Source organism: Notechis scutatus, chromosome 3, assembly GCF_049901735.1.
Source record: "Notechis scutatus isolate UNSWTSFEM ecotype Mainland chromosome 3, rNotScu1.2, whole genome shotgun sequence".
NCBI lineage: Eukaryota > Metazoa > Chordata > Lepidosauria > Squamata > Elapidae > Notechis > Notechis scutatus.
Window position 1 is genome coordinate 71742519 of NC_142011.1, and position 22447 is coordinate 71764965.

At 38.8% G+C, this 22447-nt stretch overlaps 1 protein-coding gene across 5 annotated transcripts; it reads left to right on the forward strand.

Annotated features, from left to right (window-relative positions):
- Positions 1-27: 27 nt before the first annotated feature.
- On the forward strand, positions 28-21816 carry SRSF11 (serine and arginine rich splicing factor 11). Of its 5 annotated transcripts, none has more exons than XM_087960468.1 (12): positions 28-364; positions 3608-3741; positions 8254-8363; positions 10957-11049; positions 12622-12671; positions 15137-15264; positions 16928-17009; positions 17867-17998; positions 18495-18584; positions 19265-19360; positions 20270-20408; positions 20506-21816. In XM_087960468.1, the coding sequence occupies exons 1-12, from the start codon at positions 237-239 to the stop codon at positions 20692-20694; spliced, it is 1371 nt and encodes a 456-aa protein (XP_087816594.1). In that variant the 5' UTR covers positions 28-236; the 3' UTR covers positions 20695-21816. The 5 variants fall into 5 exon arrangements, with proteins under 5 accessions (XP_087816594.1, XP_087816595.1, XP_087816597.1 ...); XM_087960469.1 differs by having other exon boundaries at positions 20509-21816; XM_087960471.1 differs by lacking the exons at positions 28-364; positions 3608-3741 and adding exons at positions 5436-6629; positions 7101-7951.
- Positions 21817-22447: the final 631 nt, after the last annotated feature.

Below are 22447 nucleotides of genomic sequence, written 5' to 3' on the forward strand. Positions count from 1 at the left end.
CGTTCGGAGAGAGGCGCTGAGGAGCTTGGGATATTGCAGCCCAGGGAGTCTGGCAGCGAAACGATCGTTTGGTGGCCGTTACTCCGCGCGCGAGGGCCTTTTTTTTCCCCCTCCCTTGCGATTAAAGCGACGGGAAGCGCCGAGGGACATACGAAGGAGGCGTCTCCCGATTCCCCAGGGCCCTTAACACGTCGCCCCTCGATGCGTTTGTAAGTGCCGGAGCAGGAGGCAGCGCGATGGCTTCAAGCAGCGGCACCGATGTGATTCAGGTCACCAACGTCTCCCCGAGTGCCAGCTCGGAACAGATGCGGACTCTCTTCGGCTTCCTGGGCAAGATCGAAGAATTGCGCCTCTTCCCCCCCAAGTAAGTTCCGTTTCGAGAAAGAGAGAGAGAGACGGATGGTCGAGTTTTTAAAGGCCGCGGCCTCCGCGAAACCATCGCTCGAGTATTATTATTATTAGGCCCTTGATCGGCCGGGGTGGGACCGGGCGAGGATGAGGGCCGCAGGACAGGGCAGGAATCGACGAGCTTGGCTGCTTGCGGCGGTGGTTGCCGCTTCCGAAAGCTAAAAGCGGATCACGCGGTCGCTCCCTCGCTCTGCCATCCGCTCCATCTTGGAGTTTCCGGCGCTGGGGCTGCCTTTCTTTGGCTCGCCGCCCTCGTCTGCTTTCGCAACCTGGGAAGGGAGGAAAGGCGGGAGGCGGAAAAGGGACGGCCGGGCGGAGGGGGCGCTGAGGGACGGTTTTGAACACCGCCTTTATTTGTGGATTGGGAGTGGGGGGGTGTAGGCGATTTTCAACTGCCAGCTTCCGTGGGAGAGCCACGTTGTGAGGCGGATCGGTTTTAGGAAAAGGGTTGTATTGCGTGAAACAAACGAATTCCTCCTTGGAAGAGGAGGAAGAGCTAAGATGGGTGGTCTAATCCTGGTCGTTGTTTCCTGCGGCTGCTTAAATATAACACAAAGTTGATATTTTTTAATATATATATTTTTTGCCGCCATAATAGCACTTGTAGGGTTGGGTTGGGGTTTTTTTTTGTAATTTTCAGGTTAAATGTATTAAGTGTACAGTATATACGAGTGTATTTTGTAATTTTCAGGTACAAAGTTTGAAGTGTCTATGTTATATTTCGAGGAGTGTTTGGGGCTTAAGGATAAGCCAATCTTGTTGATTTCAAACTAGACAGAATGATAACCCATGATTTGAATTTTGAACTGATAAAGAATCCCAACAAGAGTAACCAAAGTGGAGAAAAATGCTCCTGGTCATATATCTTTCTTTGTTGGGAGGATGTTTGGGAATTTGTGGTTGTGGTGCCTGAAAAGAGAGCTTTTGGGGGGCGGGGTGAAACAGGAACATAGTTTTATGATGAATCCAGAACAGATTACTATATAGGCAGTCCTCAACTTACAACAGTTTATTTAGTGACCATTCCAAGTTGCAACCACACTGAAGAAAGTGACATGATTGCTTTTCAGAGTGTAGCATTCCCCATGATCATGTGATCAACATTCAGATGCTTGGCAACTGGTTCATATTTATGACCATTGCAGTGTCCCAAGGTCATGTGATCATTTTTTGAGACCTTCTGAGAAGCGAGGTCAATGGGGTAACCAGATTCACTTAACCAGGTTATTAACTTATATTAACTTATCAACTGCAGCAATTGACTTAACCGTGGCAAGAAAGGTGGTAAAATGGGACGAAATTCACTTAACAAAGGTCTCCCTTAACAACAGAAATTTTGGGCTCAGTTGTGGTCGAGGACTATCTGTAGTGACAATAAAGGAGAATATTTCTAGTTCAGGGTTGAAAGCTTAGCACTGATGATGTTAACCTATTTGGGTAAATAAAACATCTGCAAGAAAACAACCAAGCTCATCAGAGAGGGCACCATTGTAGTAGGTTACTATAGTAGAAGTAATGCTGAACTGTTCCAGTTAGCCAGAGAAGAGTGAAATAATGTATCTAAAAAAAAATTTATTTTTTTTTGGTTCGGGTGAGGAAGCAAGATACTGCATCTCAAGTAGATGCCAAGGCAACACAATCTACTAGCCCAACCACTCCCCAATTTTCTTGATACTTGTCTCTTCTTGCCTGAGCCAAGCATGTCCCTGCATGACCTCTGCCATAGCCCTCACCCATCTTCCTTGCCTTCCTTCTTCCATTGGAGAGAGGAAGACGCTGGCCTTCGGTAAAGCTCCAAGAACTTGACTCCATTTACTCCTGGCACTAAGAGAACAGAGCAGGCTTGGCCTGTGTCCCATATACTGTAATCCAAAAGCATATTCTAGAATGGCTGTTAACAATCTGGTGGCCTTTAGATCTGTGGGAAAGAGACTCCCGTGATCCCTAGCCAGTACAGTATAGCATACTTTGGAATTTATGCTGAAGCATAGTTTGGGGAGGTCCAGGTAAGGAAAAAAGATGCTTCCACATCTTTTTTTCAACACAACAGGAAAGAAGTCCCTTCTTAATATTCAGATTTTCTGCATGAAAGACGCCCTGCAAATTGTAATTATGGGATATTATTGAAATATGGAAGCTACCCAACTATTACAGGGTTACATTTCAGAAAATATCTCCATAGCATCAGTACTTAAAGCATAACTTGGTCTAATATAATGTTAAATTATACTAGCTACCCTGAAACAAGAAGTTGGGAAGTAAAACAATTTTCTCTGGAAGAGGATTGGTTGTTGAGTTTTCACCATAAGTGACATAGTTCTGTCTGGGTATCTACTGTATGGATATAGCTACAGATCTGTATTGTTTATTTATTTGATTTATAGCTCTTCTTTAGTTCAGCAATTTAAGACAGTTCATATAATATTCTGTCCTATTTTTCTCCGGAAAAAGAATCTGAGTGGTAGATTGACTGAGAGTGTGTGTAACCCAAAGAGCCTGGTGAGCTTCTGTGGCTAATGGTAAATTAGCATCTGGTTCTTCTGAACTCTAATCCAACACTAATCATGCTACCTCACTTAATATTTTATTTGGTGCAATGCTAAACCATTGGATTCTTGGTGCTCTCTAGCTTGTTTTCCTGTAGCCATTCCCTAGCCAGGCTAAATGCAGCAAAAAACATAAAGAACCCCACAGTTTAGCCCTGAACTTCTTTGTGACTGGAAAAGTAAAATACTCACCATCATGCATATGAAGTGTATATGACACACTTTTCACATATTTCTTTAAGACATGTTGCCTGAGGGAAGATTTCTTTTTCAATGAAGAAAAATTCAAATTATTGCCTGTGACATCCCATCAAAAATGTTGATTACATCTTCCCAGTTTTCAGTAAAAGTATATGGCTGAGTGAACCATTATAGGGTTACTCTCTCTTCATAAATTTCAAAGGGCAGGTGTATATTAATATTATTTAGAATTATTTAAGTTTAATTGAAATTAAGTCTAAATATGATTCTTCTCCAGACAAGTCTTTAATAATTTTCCCTGTTCTATAACATAAAAAACAGTAAGAATTTTTGGAAAAACTGTAGGGTCCGTGCCCAATACTTCTGTATATACAGTACTTCCATAAGTCAAATAAAACCTTAATTTTTGTTGATGTTACATCTGATGTTCGTATTCTGTTTTTCTTTTTCAGTGACTCTCCTTTGCCTGTTTCTTCCCGTGTGTGTTTTATAAAGTTCCAAGAACCTGACTCGGCAGTTATGGCTCAGCACCTGACAAATACTGTATTCGTTGACCGAGCATTGATAGTCGTACCCTACGCAGAAGGTTTGTGAATTGTTTAAAGATCTATGAAGCCGTAGACCTCTGGTATTAAATCCTGATGTAGTTGAATAGCATGAAGTTTAGCATATAAAATAGCCAAGCTTTTTGCAGTTTTAAAACCCTTGGTATACCCTCATCTTTGATTTCTATACAACAGACAGAAAATACCGATTCAACACTTGCTGGAGCTTGCCCATCAGTTTTTAGAATAATTTTATATTCACACAGCATTATTTGATTTATTTTTTAAAGCTATCTTTTAATAAAATGAAATATACCATGTTTCTCATATAATAAGGCCGGGTCTTATTTTTTTTGGAGCCCCGGGAAAGCGGGGTGACTTAATTCCCCCCCTTGCATCTTAGGGCGGGCGGCGACAGCTTGGATGTTGACCTGGGCGTTGGTGGGGCACTTTGTATTAGGGTCAATGCAGGCAGCACCATATCCGGGTGTGCAACAAAAGTACTTCCTAACAGCAAGGCCCCCCCCCCCGCCATCCCCCCCCCATTTTGCATGTTTTAATATAGGCCTTTGGGGGGAGGGGCTTAATTTCATGCTTATAAAACATGCTGGGACTTCCTATTGGGGGAGGCCGTATTGTTGGAGAAACGGTATATAAACAAGCAATGTTGCTTTAAGTTACCTGGCATCTGTTATCACATGGTTCATTCTCCCTCATGGAGAATTCGTGAATACTAATTCACTTATTACAAGGCAATGTTCTGCTTGTTTATACCCTCAGTATATTTATACCTTCAGTATAAATTCTGGTACACCAAGGGTTTGAGATCTCTGTTAGTCAGAAAACATCTGCAAAGGTGCTAAATGGGCACTGGGTGTTAGATCTTATTCCACATTTTCTTATTCAACCTTGCTATATATTCTAGAATTTCTCTAAAATAATAAACTCTTCTCTCTTATTTGTGTGTGTGATTTTTATAGTGGAGAAGGCAAATATGCAAAAGCCCTTCCAGATGACTGAAACAGTGGGGTCCTCTGCAACTACAGGGGATTCTAGACATTAACTAAAGGCCAGCAAGCATTCAAGTCCCCAAGTGTTTTCCCGGTGTAAATCACTCACTTGTTAACAACATTTTTCTCTCTCTTCTTTTTCTTACATTTTTAGGGTGTTACAGTAATTTGAAAAACAATGAGCAGGTTGGAACTATAACTAAAACTCTTGTCAAGAAGACTGCTCTTCTAATGAGTTCTTTGAACCTCAATAGTTTTCACCACAACTCTTTCAAAGGGAAAAAAAAAAAAAAAAAAAAAAAAAAAAAAAAAAAAAAAAAAAAAAAAAATAATTTATAAAATATAAAAAAAAAAAAAAAAAAAAAAATAAAGAAAAAGAGAGGAAATGGGTAGAAAGAGGGAAGATAATGAGTGTTTTTATTAATATTTAGGGATGAGAAGGAAAAAAAGAAGAGGGGGGAAAAAGAAGAAAAAGAAAAAAAAAAAAAAAAAAAAAAAAAAAAAAAAAAAAAAAAAAAAAAAAAAATTAAAATAATTGGAGAGAGAAAGAGAAAAAAAAAAAAAAATTTTAAAAAATTAAAAATATAAAAAAAAAAAGAAAAAAAAAAATTAAATTTATGTTTAAAAAAAAAATAAAATTGTTGGGGGGAAGAGGGGGGGGAGAAGGGGGGGTTTTTTTTAATTGGGGGTTGGTCTTTTTTTTAAAAAAAGGGGGGGGGGGGGGGGTTTTTTTAAAAAAAAAAGGGTGAAGTGTATAGCTGCCTTCCTGTGCCTGCAATTTAACCTCCTTGCAGTCTGTCTCCCTTTGTTTTTTCTTTATCTGAGCTCCAATGCTGCAACTCTGCCAGCATCCGCAGAAAGCTACTGTGGTGAAATAAGCAGCAGGCCTGGGTAGGTTTCAGGGCCCTTGCCTCTTTGTATTCCTTTTATTACTAAACATGGATTATACACCTTTTTATGTGATTGGGGAAGGAATGCCGCTGTCGTGTTCACCTTGGCTCTAATTAACTGAACCAATAGCCTCCAATATATCTGCAAGTTAGTGTTTAAGAACAGTCTCTCTCCTTAAGAGCTTGAATGGTTTTAATACAGCATATTTTTTTCTCTTTATAAACAAGATTTTAAACTCTTCTAGAAAGATAGATGACTGATAAATCTCATGCTGCAATACCGGTCAAAAAGATGAGTTTTCTGAATTTTTCTGAGGTTTGTTTAATGCAATTTGAGTAGTTGTTACCTATCAAGAACTCACATTGGGTTTTTAGGATCTGCACCATTTTGTAGTTGGCAGGATATGACAAGTGGTTTATCAGAATAACAGACCCATGATTTTTTCCTATGAACTTGGTCTCTACTTTGTTCTTGCAAATGGTCCTTATATAGTGGAAGAATATGGGTATCACTCTTCAATTCTTTTCACAAGACCCCATTTTTGCTAGTGCTAAAGCATTGCTGAGAAAAAAAAAAACATTTCAAGATCAGTGAAATTGTTCAATTGCATTGAGGCATATGCTTAAACACTGCTGAATTGAAATCTTTCCCTTTACTATTGTGGCAATACCTTCTGATATTACCTCTCTACAAATATTACAATATGCATTGTACTGATCATATATTCCCTAGTATCAAGTTGCATTTCTGTTCTTAGTGTGTTCATACGTGTTGATTGTTGCTTTGTGTTTAGACATAACACAAAGTTCACGGTAAGGCATAGTACTATAATCTTCGTGATGAAATGGAAGGATTTGGAAGCAATGCAGATATTAAAACAGTGACTTTGGGTGGGTTTGTGTAGGTTCTTTGGTTAATGTTTGTTTCTTTTGTCTGTTTCTTTTTCTTCATTTCTACACATTCATGCAGTATGTCATGGTTCTAACAAAGCAGCAGTAAAAAAACTCTTGACGCATGAAAATTAACTGGTGAGGGGCCTCATTGTTTTTTTTAAATCGTAGTTTTATTTCTGAATAACTTTTTTTCTAAAAACAAAATAAGAGGATCAGATGCATGACTACTTAATGGATGCAGATCTTCTGTGAGATGTCTCGAGGAGTTTTAGCTAGATGGCAGAAATGTTATAGTTGCACTAATTGTGTGTAAACATAAATAATATCCTCTGAGACATAATTTGCATGCAAATTTATCCCATAATCTCAGTAGATATGTTTATATTGATGCATTAATGCCCTGTATCTAAATGACCTTTCTCCCCCCCCCCCCTTTTCCCACCATAACTTTTGGTATTGAAATTATGACAGCTCAGTGACAGAAGAAAGATAACAGTGCTGTGTATTATACATTTGTTTATATTATCGGCACTTCTCAGTATAGGTGGAAGGAACCATTACCTTTATTTAACAGTGGTTTTTCTTTTTTGTTGTTGTGTTTTACAGTTCTTTTCCCTGGTTCAGCCTGAACTATATACCAGGCCCTGCTGAAAATACCACCCAACAGTTTTCTTCTGCAGCTTATCCAGTTTCTCTTAAGTGCCCTGTACATATTGTATGTTTTATGATGAGATGCAGTTTTTTTTAATATGTCTTGCAGAAATGGTTCTGGTATTTGCAAATATATAGTACAGTTATTTTATTGAACTCTCTCACGTTGGGGGCTTGGGCACATTAACAGATTAATCCATATGTATAGGGCTTTTGCTGTTGGTTAAAATAACAAGAATCAACATTACTGTTTGTCTCATGTTGAGCCTTTTGAAGGTTATTCTTTGTTCGGGGATAGGCAGTAAAAATAGACACTTAGCAGACCACAAGCTGCAAATCAGAAGTTTCTTCTGAAAGGGCAATATTCAGCAGCATTCTTGGTACAGTAACCATGACACAGAGTGGAACGTGTATTTTACTGCACAGGTAAGAATGTGTCACATTTTAGGTGTTCACATAAACACATACACGTGGACACACATGCAGAACCTACATTTGGACCTTTGTGGAGACCTTCAGATCCAAATGAGAAGTCAGCAAAAGCCCTACACTTTTTCTTACCTTCTCTTAAGTTTTACAAAATTGTATGGTAGGTGTAAAAGAAATCATAGTGAACTGTGCCATATTATTAACCCCTAAATCAACCTTTTTTTGTCTTGTGTATCTTGATTTTTCTGTGTGCTTTATAGTGAAGCAGCCGACACGAGTCGTTGTTCATAAAACAGCTTTTGAAAGTTGAGAGCACACCCCTGGAGAACCGACTGTGCTTGCTTACGTTTGGTTCATGACTTAAAAATCGAGTACAGGTGATGAAATCTTGGCAGTGTTAACAAAAAAGTAGTGTGTATTGTGCTATTTTTTATTCTAGAACTTAACCTTTTGTAGAGAAAAAGGAACAAATTTTCACACATTGAAGTTTCATTCTGACAAACAAGTTAATGATAAATTATTAAGAAAGCAAACATTGTATTATAGCCAACATAAGTACTTTCAGCAAACTCAGATGGTGTTTCAGGGAGACATTTTCTGGGTGTATTTGTGTGTGGATTTTTTTTTATAAAAAGATAAATTGGTGAGTAACTTCTAATGCAAAGTTGTCTCTCTGCAGGAGTTATTCCTGATGAGACTAAGGCTTTATCTCTCCTGGCACCAGCTAATGCTGTGGCAGGCCTTCTGCCGGGGGGCGGACTCCTGCCTACACCTAACCCACTTTCTCAGGTAAGAAGTAGATTTGCATAAAGTACAGCAACATTATATTCCTTTGTCTATGGGAGGTATGCTTATACAATGTTATTGTAATGTTTGCAGCAGAATTATAGTGAATAAGAATTGGCCCCAAAGTAATTGATTTCTTAGACTGGATCCCATTCTCCCTTCAGCTCACTGGGTTGACACCTAATTCACTGCTATTTAAAAAAAATAAAAATAAAGCAACATCGGAAATGAAAACATATGGAAGATTGTGGCCAGAAATGATATTCAGCCATTTCTATAGTCAGGGATGAGCCTCTGTTGCAAGACGCAAAAAGAATTGCTATATTTTCATACAGCTTAATGCTTGCAGCGCTTATACGTCCTACCTGGCTTCTATGACACTTAAAAAATTTTTTATTTTAATGAAAGAATGCTTTTTTAGCAATCAAGTCATTTAAAAACTATTTCTCGGTTACTCACTGCTCTCCCTTGTAAAATCACAGAGGAGAGTTATGTTTGTAGGGTTCAGGCAAGTACTTTCTTGGGACTTGCAGAGTGCTACCTTTTTAGTTTAATGTCGGTCCTCTTGATGGTGTGTGACGTGGCTAACTTTCTAGAAAGCTCACCTCTATTTAGCCTAAGAGTGATTGCTTTCATGTTTGCCTTAGAACAGAAGTGAGGGACTTGGATCGAGATTTCTAAAATGATGAATAAAGAACTGTATAAGAGATAATAAGAGTATTATTCTTCCTTTCCAATATCCAGAAATATAGTTTAAGAAAACACTGGTTGGGATACAAGTGAGAATCAATACTTAGTAGCAAGTATGTGAATTTTGCTAAATGGTCTATAGTTGCAAATTTACAAAGTCACAGTAGATAAGTCAGAGGCACTGCATGCAGATCCTGTGAAATACCTTAGAACAGTGGTCGGGAACAGGGGTAAATTACCCCAAATGGGGTAAAACTGAAAATCCTGGGGGTAATGAGGACGGTCGCGCTGGCGCGACGCTCTCATTACCCCCAGGCATTTTATTTCCGACATTCTGTTCGCCTTCGGTGAATGCTGCTGGGATCGGGAATCAAGGACACAAATGAGAGAAGGGGAGGGAGGAAGCAACGGAAGCCTGTCCTGCTCTCTGGCTCAGCAGCTTCGGTTTCTCCCGCCTCATTCCTCTCTCAGTCGCTCTCTCGCTCCTCCACCAGCCCAGGAAGAAACTGCTTCAAAGAAGCCGGGGTGGGGGTGAACGGGCGCTTCGGAGAAGCTGCGCTCCGAAACCACCAGAAACGAAGGCAGGCAGGCAGAACGGAGGATTGAACCGTGGGCGGCGGGGTGGGGGTGAACAACGGGCGCTTTGGGGAAGCTGCGCCGACAGGAAAAAGCCACCCTGCCGGCTTCTTTGAAGCAGTTTCTTCCTGGGCTGGTGAGGAGTGAGAGAGCGACTGAGAGAGGAACGAGGCAGACACCTGAGGGATGGGGCTGAGGGAGGGAGGGAGACACCTGAGGGATGGGGCTGAGGAGGGAGGGAGACACCTGAGGGATGGGGCTGATGAAGGCAGGGCCGAGAGGCGAGGCTTCTCAGCCGTCCTGCAGGGACTATCTGTCACTCAGGGTTGCAATGAGGAGGCATTGGCGTTCCCTGAACTTGGTGGTTTGCTGGCAGACGTTTTATTACCCGACAGGTAACAACATCAGATGTTACCTAGTCAGATAATGAAACGTCTGCAAGCAAACCACCAAACTCGAACTCTTTCTCTCTCTCTCTCTCTCTCTCTCTCTCTCTCCCTCCCCCCGGAAACTGGTCCCTGGCACAAAAAGGTTGGGGACCACTGGTTTACATACAAATAGTGTATGATTTCCTTCCTTTCAAATCAAGGGGTAACGTCAGCGTTTATAAATTTTTTGGGGAGTAAAAGGTAAAAAGTTCCCTGACCCCTGCCTTAGAAGATCTTGTTTCTAATCCTTTTCATTTTCTGCCATTCAGAGTGGAGAGTGACAGTTTAGAAGAGAGAAGAGAAATGCTTCTTCTGAGATGCAACTAGTTTAGTATAAATGAAATAGTTTTGAAAATGTAATTACTATGTCATTAATGGGATTTGAGAGTCTTAATTTGGGTGCATATCGTAAAAATTAGAAAATTAAAAATGGGTAATTCATATTTCCTACTGGCATGAATAAGTCCACATTCAGTTCTCTAAAGTTTGTTTTTTAAAATTGGTTAGTAAATGATGATAAATATTCTTGCATGAAAACTGGATTACTATGAACAATTGCTACTGTGGCCATTATGGTAATTGTTCGGCCTAAGAGCACATCATTTAGTCAAACAACCCATGTTTAGTCACTAGAAGTTCCTGTTTCACTGGAATAGGAAGCCTCTGCATTGGATTCACAAGAGCTGATACCCAGTTAGATGAATAATTTGGTCTAAAATTTGGTATAAAATAGCTTCATACATTCAAGTTAATACAGCAATGTCAGTATTTCAGAACTTTAAAAAGTTATAAGTTGTTCCTGTTTTCCAGAGATTTGGAAAATGGTAGAACAATTAGTGTGTGCTGTATTTGTATTTTCCTTATGAGAAATGCATGGATTGTACTAATTTTCATTCTTACAGATCGGTGCTGTTCCTCTGGCTGCTTTAGGAGCTCCAACTCTAGATCCAGCTCTAGCTGCTCTAGGTCTTCCTGGGACAAACTTAAACTCTCAGGTATATTGCTTTTAAGTATAAACCTATCTCTAGAAAATTGTCAATTTTAACATTCGAGACTCATGTAATTTTTATTGTGGAATCCAGCCCTTGCTTATCAATGGAGCAAGTGGCCAGTTTTAAGTTTCTGGGTGTTACCATAAAAGAGGACCTGACATTGCAGGACTGGTCAAAAGGGCCCAGCAGAGATTATATTACCTGAGACTTCTCAGAAAGCAACAACTGAATGAAAAATTGCTGGTGACCTTCTACCGCTGCACCATAGAGAGTATCTTAACTTAGCACATCTGTATGGTTTGCCAATTGCACAGTGGCAAACAGGAAAGCACTCCAGAGGGTTAACATCATTCCCCAGAAGATCATTGGTTGCCCTCTCCCCTCTTTGGAAGAGCTTTATAGCTTCAGCTGCCTTAAGAAAGTTCAAAACATTCTCAAAGATCCATCTCATCCTAGGCACCCTTTGTTTTAAATATTACCATCTGTCAGGTGGTACCGAATAATAAAAACAAGGACAAATAGGCTGAAAAACAGCTTCTATCCCAGGGCAGTTTGTTTTATTGTGTTTATTTTCATGGTCATGCTCATGATGTGCACTGAAGATGGTATTTGATTTCGTTGCAATGACAATAAAGTAAACTAAACTAAATTCCATAAGGTTGTTTTTATTGTCTCTGGTTTTCCACATCAACAAGAAGCAAGTGAGTTCATCTGAGTATTGGAGGATTGTGATGTATGATTGAGTATTTAACACAGAGCAAATTATATACTGATCCAATATGAGATTAGAATAATATTGGAGGAAAGCCAATCAGCTAAATCTCAATGTAGAGAAAACTTTCTCTCATGGTGACATATTTACTTGCATTACAGTTTACACTGCATTACAATTAGCCACAAATTGGACTTTTCTTTTTGAATTATTTTGCTTTATCAGTTAAATATAATATTAATGAAACAACACAGGGAATAAATTCTTTCAGCATCCTCCCATATCTCTCACATCTGATTCAAAAGATTAGGGATTCCTTTGGAACAGATTTGGTGAATTGTTGGGTAATGGTAATATTCCATGCCATCAATATGAGAACTCATACTCTTTAGAAGTTCTTTAACAGCATCATCAGAGTTCATACTTGGATAATACCAGTTTTATAACTGTAGAAGTTATATAAGTTATAAAAGTTATGTATGTATAAAGTTATATATAACAATTCTGACTCAAATGCAGTCTTAATTGTATTTGTCTATTGACTCTTGGATTCTGGATATATTTCTCATTGTAGTCATTTTGTAAATTGACAACTCCAATTGAGAAACCTCAAATGATCAAGGACTCTTGTGTAATTTTAAACATAAAATCTCTTGCAAATACTGACATGAATAACTATCAGAAATAAAAAAATAGTCTGGATCTAAGTACACATAGTATTCTCAAATGTACACTAAGGTAGATATGCTCTGAGACTTATGGTAACTTGTGTTGTTTAACTTTGGTTAGATTTAAAGCCATTTGGGTATAATTTTTTCCAAATATTGATATGAAAAGCAATTTTTGGTCATTTTTCTTTGCAGTCTCTTGCAGCAGATCAACTGTTAAAACTTATGAGCACAGTAGATCCAAAGTAAGTATCAATTTTTAGAATTGCACTACATAGTACAATTGGTTTTGCTAAGGAGTAATCTTTGAAAGGATTGCCTTTTGGGTGAATAAGAAGCAGGGCTTTTTCCTAGACTTGTATGTTACAGGTAGTCCTCAAAATTTTGGCTGCTAAGCAAGACACTTGTTAAGTGAATTTTGCTTCATTTCATGCCCTTTATTGCCACAGGGGTTAAGTGAATTGCTTCAGTTGTTGAGTTAGTAACACAGTTGTCAAATGAACGTGCCTTCCTCATTCACTTTGCTTGTCAGAAGATCAGCAAATCTGATCCTACAACCCTGGGACACTGCAACTGTCACAAATACATGCCAGTTGCCAAGCCTCCAAATTTGGATCACGTGACCATGGGAATGCTGCAACGGTCGTAAGTGTAAGAAATGGTCACAAGTCACTGTTTTCAGTGGCGTTGTAATTTCAAACGAACAGTAAATGAATGGTTATAAGTCAAGGACTGCCTGTCACCACGTGGGCTTAGGGAAGCAGTTTTTTGGGCTGCCCTTCCACTTTGCTCTCAAAGATGGCTCTATGAAGACTATTTTAACATGCTTAATTGACTTCCTTATTTTCATAAGAAGAGGAGACGGGCAGTGCTGAGACAGCACCCTCGGATCTTCTCAGCAGGATTTCCCCCGGGATGCATTTTATTTGCCCTTTGAATTATGGGACATCATTTCAGCAGTAGTAAAATGTTTTCTTCTCTTTGGTAGTCTCCACAACACTCATGGCATACACACTGAGTGCAAATCTAATTTACTGATGGCAGGGATGGCAAATAAGCAGTTGAGAAATGGGAAGTTTAGAAGATCTCAGTTTTGTAGGCCCATTAACTAAGAATATTTTAAAGAATATTTTTAGTCCATTAATTTAAAAAAGTAAAATATTTAGTCAAATTAAGTGCTGTATTGCCAATTATTTATGTTTCATGACATTTTAAATCTATTTATATTGTTTGATTATGTCTTGGCTGTGAAATTGCAGATGTATATAAAAGTTCAATAACAATTCAAAACGTAGGTTAAAATTGCCAAGACTTTTGTTGTATTACAAGAGTGGCCTTTCTCCTGTGACTCTTTGTTAAGGTAATTCCCCATTAGGAGAATGAGCGCACACAGGGAGACGTCGTGAGAGTGGTGAAGAATAACACACACACAGCTACACTGTATAGTAACTAACACCCAGATTTTTCCTGGAGTGTTCTAATTAGGGAGTTTATTGCAAAAGAGAACAAACCCATGATCTTTTTGTTTTATATGTGTCAGTGCAGTTGGGAAATTGTGGCCTGGACTGGAATGTTCTTCCCAATCTCCTATTCAAATGAGGTCTCCATTGATTTCTAATACTTACGACCACAACTGAGCCCAACGTTTCTGTTCCTAAGTGAGATATTGGTTAAGACCTTTCTTGCCACAGTTGTTAAGTGAATCATTGCAGTTGTTAAATTAGTAACAGCTGAAGTAAATCTGGCTTCCCCTTTGATTTTGCTTGTCAGAAGGTCGCAAAAGCGGATCACGTGACCCCAGGACACTGCAGCTGTCATAAATATGAACCAGTTGCCAAGCAACTGAATTTTGATCACATGATCATGGGGGGAATGCTGCAAAGGCCGTAACTCTGAAAAATGGCCATAAGTCACTTTTTTCAGTGCTGTTTGTAACTTGGAACAGTCACTAAATGAACTATCAAGTCCATTTAAGTCAAGGACTGCCTGTACTCTTTAAAGAGCAGAAGCTGGAGGGTCCCTGTTAATTTCAAGTAAATTCATTTTTTGGTATCGTGGAAAAAATAATTGCCTAAGTATTGCATATTAAAGGACAAGAATATTCTAGACAGTGGGATAGTTTAGTAAAACGGATACACTAGGCCTGTGATGGTAAAGCTATGGCGTGCGTGCCACAGGCACACAAGCCTTAGCCAAACTTATCTGCACTGTGCATGTGCACGCCTCCTAGCTGATTTTCGGCCCGTTTGAGGCGTTTTTTCACCCTCCCGGCAGCTCGAGGGAAACCTCTGCAGCCTCGGGAGGCTGAAAAACGGGCCTTCCGGAAATGCCTGTTTTCAGCCTCCAGAAGGCCTCTGGAGCCCAGGGAAGGCCGTTTTTGCCCTCCCGGGGGTTCGAAGGAAGACTCTGCAACCTTTGGAGGCCGAAAACAGGCCTGTTTCGGCAATTCCGGAAGTGCCGAAATGGGCCAATTTTTCGGCCTCCAAACTCCAGGCAGTGTACATAAATAAAACAATAAAATACTTAATAAAAATTCCTAGCATCATACTCCAAAATGCCACTGTCAGCGACCAAAAGTCTTTTTTACTGAATGCCTTACAAAAGGAGATTGTTGCGATTATTTTTCTCATGGATAGCAAGATACGTGTGTATTCTGTTTTATATGGGCTTTACAATTCAATTTGTCTATTTATTTTTTTATTTGTTTCAGGCTCAATCATGTAGCTGCAGGCCTTGTTTCACCAAGTCTGAAAACAGATACCTCCAGTAAAGAAATAGAAGAAGCCATGAAACGAGTACGAGAAGCACAGTCCCTGATTTCTGCTGCTATAGAGCCAGGTAAAGCCATCTAAAACAGCGGTCACCAACTGGTGGGCCGTGAAAATTTTTTGGTGGGCCACAGAGAAATCTCACCCCCAGAGCACCCCCCCCCCCAAAAGCAATTAATCCAGGCTGCGCAGAAACACAAGGCTGCTCAGCCCACATGGCCTGCGGGAACCCTCCCCGCCCACTCACTCCTTGCCCGGCAAACTTGCTTGCTAAATTGCTATTTTTCCTTTTTCCAACCATCATCTGTTCTGCTGTGCCGGGAGATTTAGATTAGCTAGGAAGAAGGAAATGGTTGGATTTCTTGCTTTCTAGTAAGCACAGCCAAACCTCCCTTAGGGACTGAAGGTTTGCTTGCAAGCAAATTCAGTGCAGACTCAAGGCAACGAAATTTGAGAGACTGACCTCGCCGATGGCAGATAGATAGATCAATGAATGATTCTGTGAACAACTCAATCTGCCTGCCTGCTTTGCCTGATTTTGGGTAAAAGTTGCTCTTTTTTAAATAAAAAATTCAATATTTACATACATGGTGTGTTGTGAGTTAATTTTGTGAGTTTGCTTGCAAGCAAATATTATGTGACAGACTGAGCTAGCTAATGGCAGATAGATTTCTGAATGATTCTGTGAACAACTCAATCTGCCTGCTTTACCTGATTTTGGGTAAAAGTTGCTCTTTTTTAAATAAAAATTCAATATTTACATTCATGGTGTGCTGTGAGTTAATTTTGTGAGTTTTCTTGCAAGCAAATTTTATGTGACAGACTGAGCTAGCTAATGGCAGATAGATAGATTTCTGAATGAATCTGTGATTCTGTGAGCAACTCAATCTGCCTGCCTACTTTGCCTGATTTTGGGTAAAAGTTGTTCTTTTTTTTATAAAAAAATTCAATATTTATATAAATATTTATAATATTTACATACAAGCCATGCCCAGCCAGTCACATGACCACCAAGCCATACCCACAAATTAGGCCATGCCCACAGAACCAGTCAGTGGTCCCTGGGATCTAAAATTATGAGTTTGGTGGTCCCTAAGGTCCAAAAGGTTGGCGACCCCTGATCTAAAATGTCACCTGAGTAATTTTGCCTTGCAGAAAATCGCTGTGATACTGTGTGGTCCAGAAAAAACTTGATAGATATCGGTAGAAACTCATCCGAGCAAACATTTAGGAAGAAATTATTCTTACTGATTAAGAATCATAATCAGTATGCTGGACTTATTTTTTTATCTGAACCAAAGAACTCCTCTTATATTTCTTAGGTTTGTTCAGATGTTATCCTGATCAATACTTCATCTTATATAATACATCCCACATCTATTTATCTGTAGGAATATGAATAAAATGTTCGTAGTTACTTGAAAAATGTAATTGACCCTTTACGCCAAGGGTCTTCAAACTTGGCAACTTTAAGACTTGTGGACTCCAACTCCCAGAATTCCTGATCTAACATGACTGGAGGAAGAATTCTGGGAGTTGAAGTCCACAAGTTTTAAAGCTGCCAACTTTGAAGACCCCTGCTTTACGCAATTGATAGAAATAGCAGAAAACTGCTTTTGAGACATAAAAACTCCTTCAGCTACAGTTTATGTATTTAAAAAATAACTTTAAAAGCATTCGCCTAATTTCTCCCGATGGTTCCATAATGGACACTTGCAATGTTCTGATTCCAGATAAAAAGGATGATAAAAGAAGGCATTCGAGATCCCGGTCGCATTCAAGGCGGAGAAGAACACCTTCTTCTTCCAGGCATAGGTAAGGGTTCACAACAATGGCTCACCTGGCTGCTTACTGAGTTTGGTGGATAAGACTGTAGTTACTATATAATATGGAAATGGTAAACATTAAACAGTATAATCTGGAAAAAATGATTCAGAAATAATTTGTATTAAATGAATTGATTTAGGACTTATTTTTCAATAACTGTATGAGACTACAGCCATAGTGTTGAATCAGAGAATGCATCCATTTTTCACTAGCTGATTAGTTGAGTAATACTTACAAATCATTTCTAAAAGGCTGATTAGTTTTTTAAAACACATGAGCTGAATATGAAGTCATTGGAATGAGTGTAATGAGTAGATAGTATTGCATCTATAAGAAATAAGAAATTCCTGTAGGTGGTTGATAATTTGTCTTGTTTTTGAACAATAGGTTTCTTGCGCTTCATGTCTTTCAAAATGTATTTAAGTTCCTGATGTTTCGTCTTTATTATTGAGAGACTTAAGGTCCAAATCAAACAATACAAACATTTTCCATTTCTGTATGTTGTATTTCTGCTAGCACGCAGAGATTGTCTCAAGCAGTGCAATACAGTCAGACAAACGGACATTACCAGGGCCTAATACTGTAATGAAATGATAACTTTTCACCATGCAAAGATACCCTCAATTTGTCAGATTGCAAGAAAGTATGAACAATTCATTTACTGTTCATTAAATGTCTGAAGACTTTTAATTCTTCATAGCAAATAATAAAGTCCCCAACTGCTGATATATCTAGTCCATGTTTGCTCAGTCACTAAGCATAACTTTTATTTGATACTTCATATAGTATCTCTTATAATCTGATCTGATGTGTCATTTTTATTTGATTGATGGTTTGCTTAATAGACGGTCACGAAGTCGATCCAGAAGACGGTCACATTCAAAGTCAAGGAGCAGAAGAAGATCTAAAAGTCCACGGCGGCGGCGATCTCACTCCAGAGAACGTACTAGAAGATCTAGGAGCACTTCCAAAACCAGGTGCTTGAAAACTTCACAAAATCCTGAAATTCTGTTTTGCATTGGAGGAAATCATTCTGTTAGCTACAAAAATACTGGAAACGTGATTTGTAACCAGTTTCCATTCTTGCCTGATAAAAAAAACTCTTTGATCCAGCAAAAAGCTCCATCTATGGAATGGAGAGAGGTGATAACTTTCACCAAAGGTTTTTTTATTTCTTCCAGTTTTAAAGATTACTCCAAACATGAGGTAGAGATCAGTGGTAGGAAGAGTAAGGCAAGCCTTTCTTCTGGATGCTACTATCAGAAGTTTATGCTGGATCAACTAAACATTGACATTAATTCTAGCCTGTAACCAGGATGGATGGATAGAGATACACACACACATACACCCATCCATCCATTCACCCATCTTGGTTACATTGAGAATGAATGCCTGCCTCTGTGTGTGAGTGAGTGAGTGAGTGAATGGAGGATACATGAAACAAAAACAGCTCATCATTTCTTCCTCTTTTAGAGACAAAAAGAAAGAAGAAAAGGAGAAGAAACGGTCTAAAACTCCACCGAAAAGCTACAGCACTGCCAGGCGATCCAGAAGCGCAAGCAGGTTTGGTGTAACCCTACGTTTCTCTTGAAGGCTGTCGAAATGGCCTACTATTCTGACTTCTAGGAAACCTTCACTATTTGAACGAGGGCCCTTTCATACTACACTAAAAGCATTTTAATGAATTGTGCTGCTTTAGATCCAAACACAGATAAAATTCTCGCTGTTAACCTGTCAGCGTTTCTATGAGGTGCTAGTGAACCAGCATGCTGAAGTCATTGGTTGGAAGTAAATTCATGCATTATAGATATCTTGATCTCCATGTGGGTCATGAGGAATACGGAAGTTACTCCTCTTATGCAAACTGTTGCCCTTTAATTTTTCAGGCTAAACAAAATGCGGGTTGCTAGAAACAGAGATCTCATTCTGTACATGCACATCTCAGGATAGTTTATCCAGCAAGCAATTATTGATTGAAGATTGGTGGGTGTGGGCAGATGCATGCAGGCATGTTCTGCATTAGAAACATTGAGGTCACTAGGTGTTGCCATCCTAAACAGGACCACAGAAAGACTGATTTAATTTAGCCTTCTGTGTTGTATTTATGCTTTGGTCTGCTACAGAGAAATGCTGAAGCCATTAAAATATTTTTTTTCTTGTTTAAATATACTTATATACTAAATATATATGGGGATGTTAATGAATGCAAGAAAAAGTTTGATTGGGAGACACTCTTGTTACAGAGAAAGACGTCGCAGAAGAAGCAGAAGTGGCTCCAGATCACCTAAAAAGCCCAGGTCACCTAAGAGAAAAGTGTCTAGATCCCCTTCACCAAAAAGGTTTGTCTTTTAACAAATCTACTGACTTGATTTTTTTTTCTTTCTTTCTCAGTTCTCCTGTTGTAGGAAATGCCTTAGATCTTGTTTGGGCCATATTTGTCAATGTGGTTAATATTTACTGGCATTAGAATCTTACTTCATTTTAGGAAATGTGAAGTCATTTTGAAGGTATTCAGTAAATTGACATCAATAGCAGGGGTGGGCTGCTGGGGGCTCGCAGGGACTCAGGAGAGCCCCTAGCTAAGACTTTGCATGGTTCGGGGAGCTCCCAATAACCTCAGAAAGAACAGAATAATCAACCAACACCTTTTCGAGGCTTTTTTTCCTTTCTGGATGTTCAGCCAAGAGCATTTCACATCTTGTAAAAGTGTCCAGTGTTAGCTTGAGGAGGGAGAGCCATTGAAAAAAAAATCAGATAACCTAGCCACTAGCCTCTCAAGGGGATTAATTCCCAAATAATAAGAATCATGTAACTCAACAGAAACTCCACTAAGACTCCAAGATCCCTCTCACAGTCACTGCTATTATGCCTGGTTTCACCCAGTCTTTTATTTTAAGTATTAAATGAAATAATAAACAACTTTTTGGTATATTATCTTTTTTTAGGTAATTAGGGCAAAGAAGCAATGTTGAGTTGGCCACACCCACCCAGTCACATGACCACCCAGCTACGCCCACCCAGCCAGTCATTAGGGCAGAGAGCCCCTTGCTAAAAAATTGGAAGCCCACTACTGAAGAAAGGCATAATTTAATTATTTGTAAATAGTAAGACATATTAGCTTCTCTGCACTTCTCATATTGTTAAACAGCTTTCGTGTCAGAGACTTGTGGGTAACTTGCCCATAGAACATTTTAGTTAAAACAGCGTGTATTCTCATTCTCAGGTGTGTGTGTTTGTTTTCCTTTCAGGCATAAGAAAGAGAAGAAGAAAGATAAAGATAAGGAGAGAAGCAGGGAGGAGCGTGAAAGATCAACAAGTAAAAAGAAAAAAAGCAAAGACAAAGAGAAAGAGCGAGAGAGGAAATCAGAAAGTGACAAAGATGTCAAAGTATGCTTAAATATATTTCTCCTGGTTGATTTGAATTCCAGAGATTTCATTTGAAACATGTCTTATGTGGTCTATTTTACGTTTTATCTTGGCAAAGCAGGTCACAAGGGATTATGATGAAGAGGAACAAGGCTATGATAGTGAAAAAGAGAAAAAGGAAGAAAAAGCCGCTGATGCCACTTCCCCAAAGCTTAAAGAGTCCCCGGAGAAAGGGGGTGGTGAACCAAGAGAGTCCAAGGTCAATGGAGACGATCATCATGAAGAGGATATGGATATGAGTGACTGAATGTTGCCTTTCCCATGAGAACAATTGGCCACGTGCATCAGTGTCATTCCTGTGTGATTCCTTTATGCTGTACTTGTTTAACCTTCCAAACTAGATGTATACAGCTGTAACTGTACATGGTTGTAAAGCGCCTAATATTAAATAATTACATCAAAAGTTTTAGAGAAAGTGGTATCTGGGTTTCCATTCTTGTTATTGGCTAAATTGAATTGAGTAGCCCAGCAGTCCTTACTAGCTCGGTGCTGCTTTTTTCCTTTTTGAGCAAAAAGCTGCATGCATCTTTGACAGGCATGGACTGTTTGTGTTGTATGATCTTTTTAGTAAACCAGCTCACCTACAATAGTGTTTCTAGAGTTTGATTATTTACAATAATAGAGCAAAATAGGGAATGAACTGGCTGCATGTTAACTGTGGCAAGAACATCCTGATCGTCTACAACATGGTGGCCCACTAAGGACCCTCAGTGTAGAGAGAGAGAAACTAATATTAGCTTCATCTGGGAAGAAATTTGATAGAGGTAGATAATATTTCTAGCCCTGTGGCTGATTCTTTTTGTTGTGGATTTGTTTGGCTTTGACACGGTTGAAATGCATTAGTCTTTTGATGCCCAGTGTAAGGTAGACTTCCAGTCTCAATCCTTCTCAGGTGGGGTGTTTGATTTTCCACAATTTGGATGTCTTGAGGTTAAAAAAAAAAAAAAAGAACATTTCTGTATTCTGCAGAAGAGACAGAGATAATCTTGTGTAGTTTTTTAGAAGCTGCATTTCATTTTGAGTATTAAAACTCTGCAACAACAAAAAAGGGTAATGCATTTTAAATGGAACTTCATAATGATTTTAAAACAAGTCTACTTGATAATGTATTTGATCTCAAGTTGTATAAACTAACTCATTTGTGTTGCAGTCACTGAAGTAGTAATCTTTGACACAGTAATTTTATGTTATGCAAAATATATGGGCAATCTATTCTTTTAGTTCTGGAAGTTTTGGGGGCATATACTTTTGTGCAGGTAAAAAAACAAAGTAGGCTACAGTCTGTGCCATGTTTATGTACAGTTTCTGAAATTGTTTTACAAGACTTTGATAATAAAAAATCATAAATATACACTTGATTTGTACTAAAGTGTGTCTGTATTGGTGTTAATGATTTGTACAAAGCTACCTCAATTCTTTCCATTTATATTTTCATTTAGTATCATTGTTTAAGTCTGTCTGGTTACCACAAAAATACCTGGCATATTCATAATTTGTGTCCAGGGAAGTTTTTCCCCCCTATATGTTGGAAATCTGATGGCAATTACTCCTCCCCCAAAAAGAGGGGCTGCCCTTCCAAAAAAGGAAATAGTCCATGTATTTTTAATATTTAATATCATTGGACAAACATACTGCTTGATATTTGTTTTTCAAAGTTTGTGAGAATAAAACTATATCTGAATACTTGGGTTCAGAATACTGATCTATCAAAATCCTCCAATTAATTCCAGTAACACCCCACTCCAAAAAAAAAAATTACAAGTTAGAATTAGTAGCTATGTTGTCTGCTGAATTTTTTAAAAAAGTAACATAAATAATAGAATAAAATAGTATTTTCTATTGGTGTTTCACAGTGAGAATAGAAGAATTTATAATTTTAGTAATAAGTATTTTCTAAATATATCAAAATGTACCATAAATGTTACCCAGCCTTTTCTCTGAAAAACAAGATTTTTATTTTGCAGGAGAGGAAAAAGAAACTTGTGAAATAATTCCATTAA

Coding starts and splice junctions, on each gene's coding strand:
- SRSF11 (XM_087960468.1), top strand. CDS start 237: ATGGCTTCAAGCAGCGGCACCGATGTGATTCAGGTCACCAACGTCTCC. Junction 3,742..8,253: donor AGTCGTACCCTACGCAGAAG/GTTTGTGAATTG, acceptor GTCTCTCTGCAG/GAGTTATTCCTGATGAGACT. Junction 15,265..16,927: donor TTCTGCTGCTATAGAGCCAG/GTAAAGCCATCT, acceptor TTCTGATTCCAG/ATAAAAAGGATGATAAAAGA.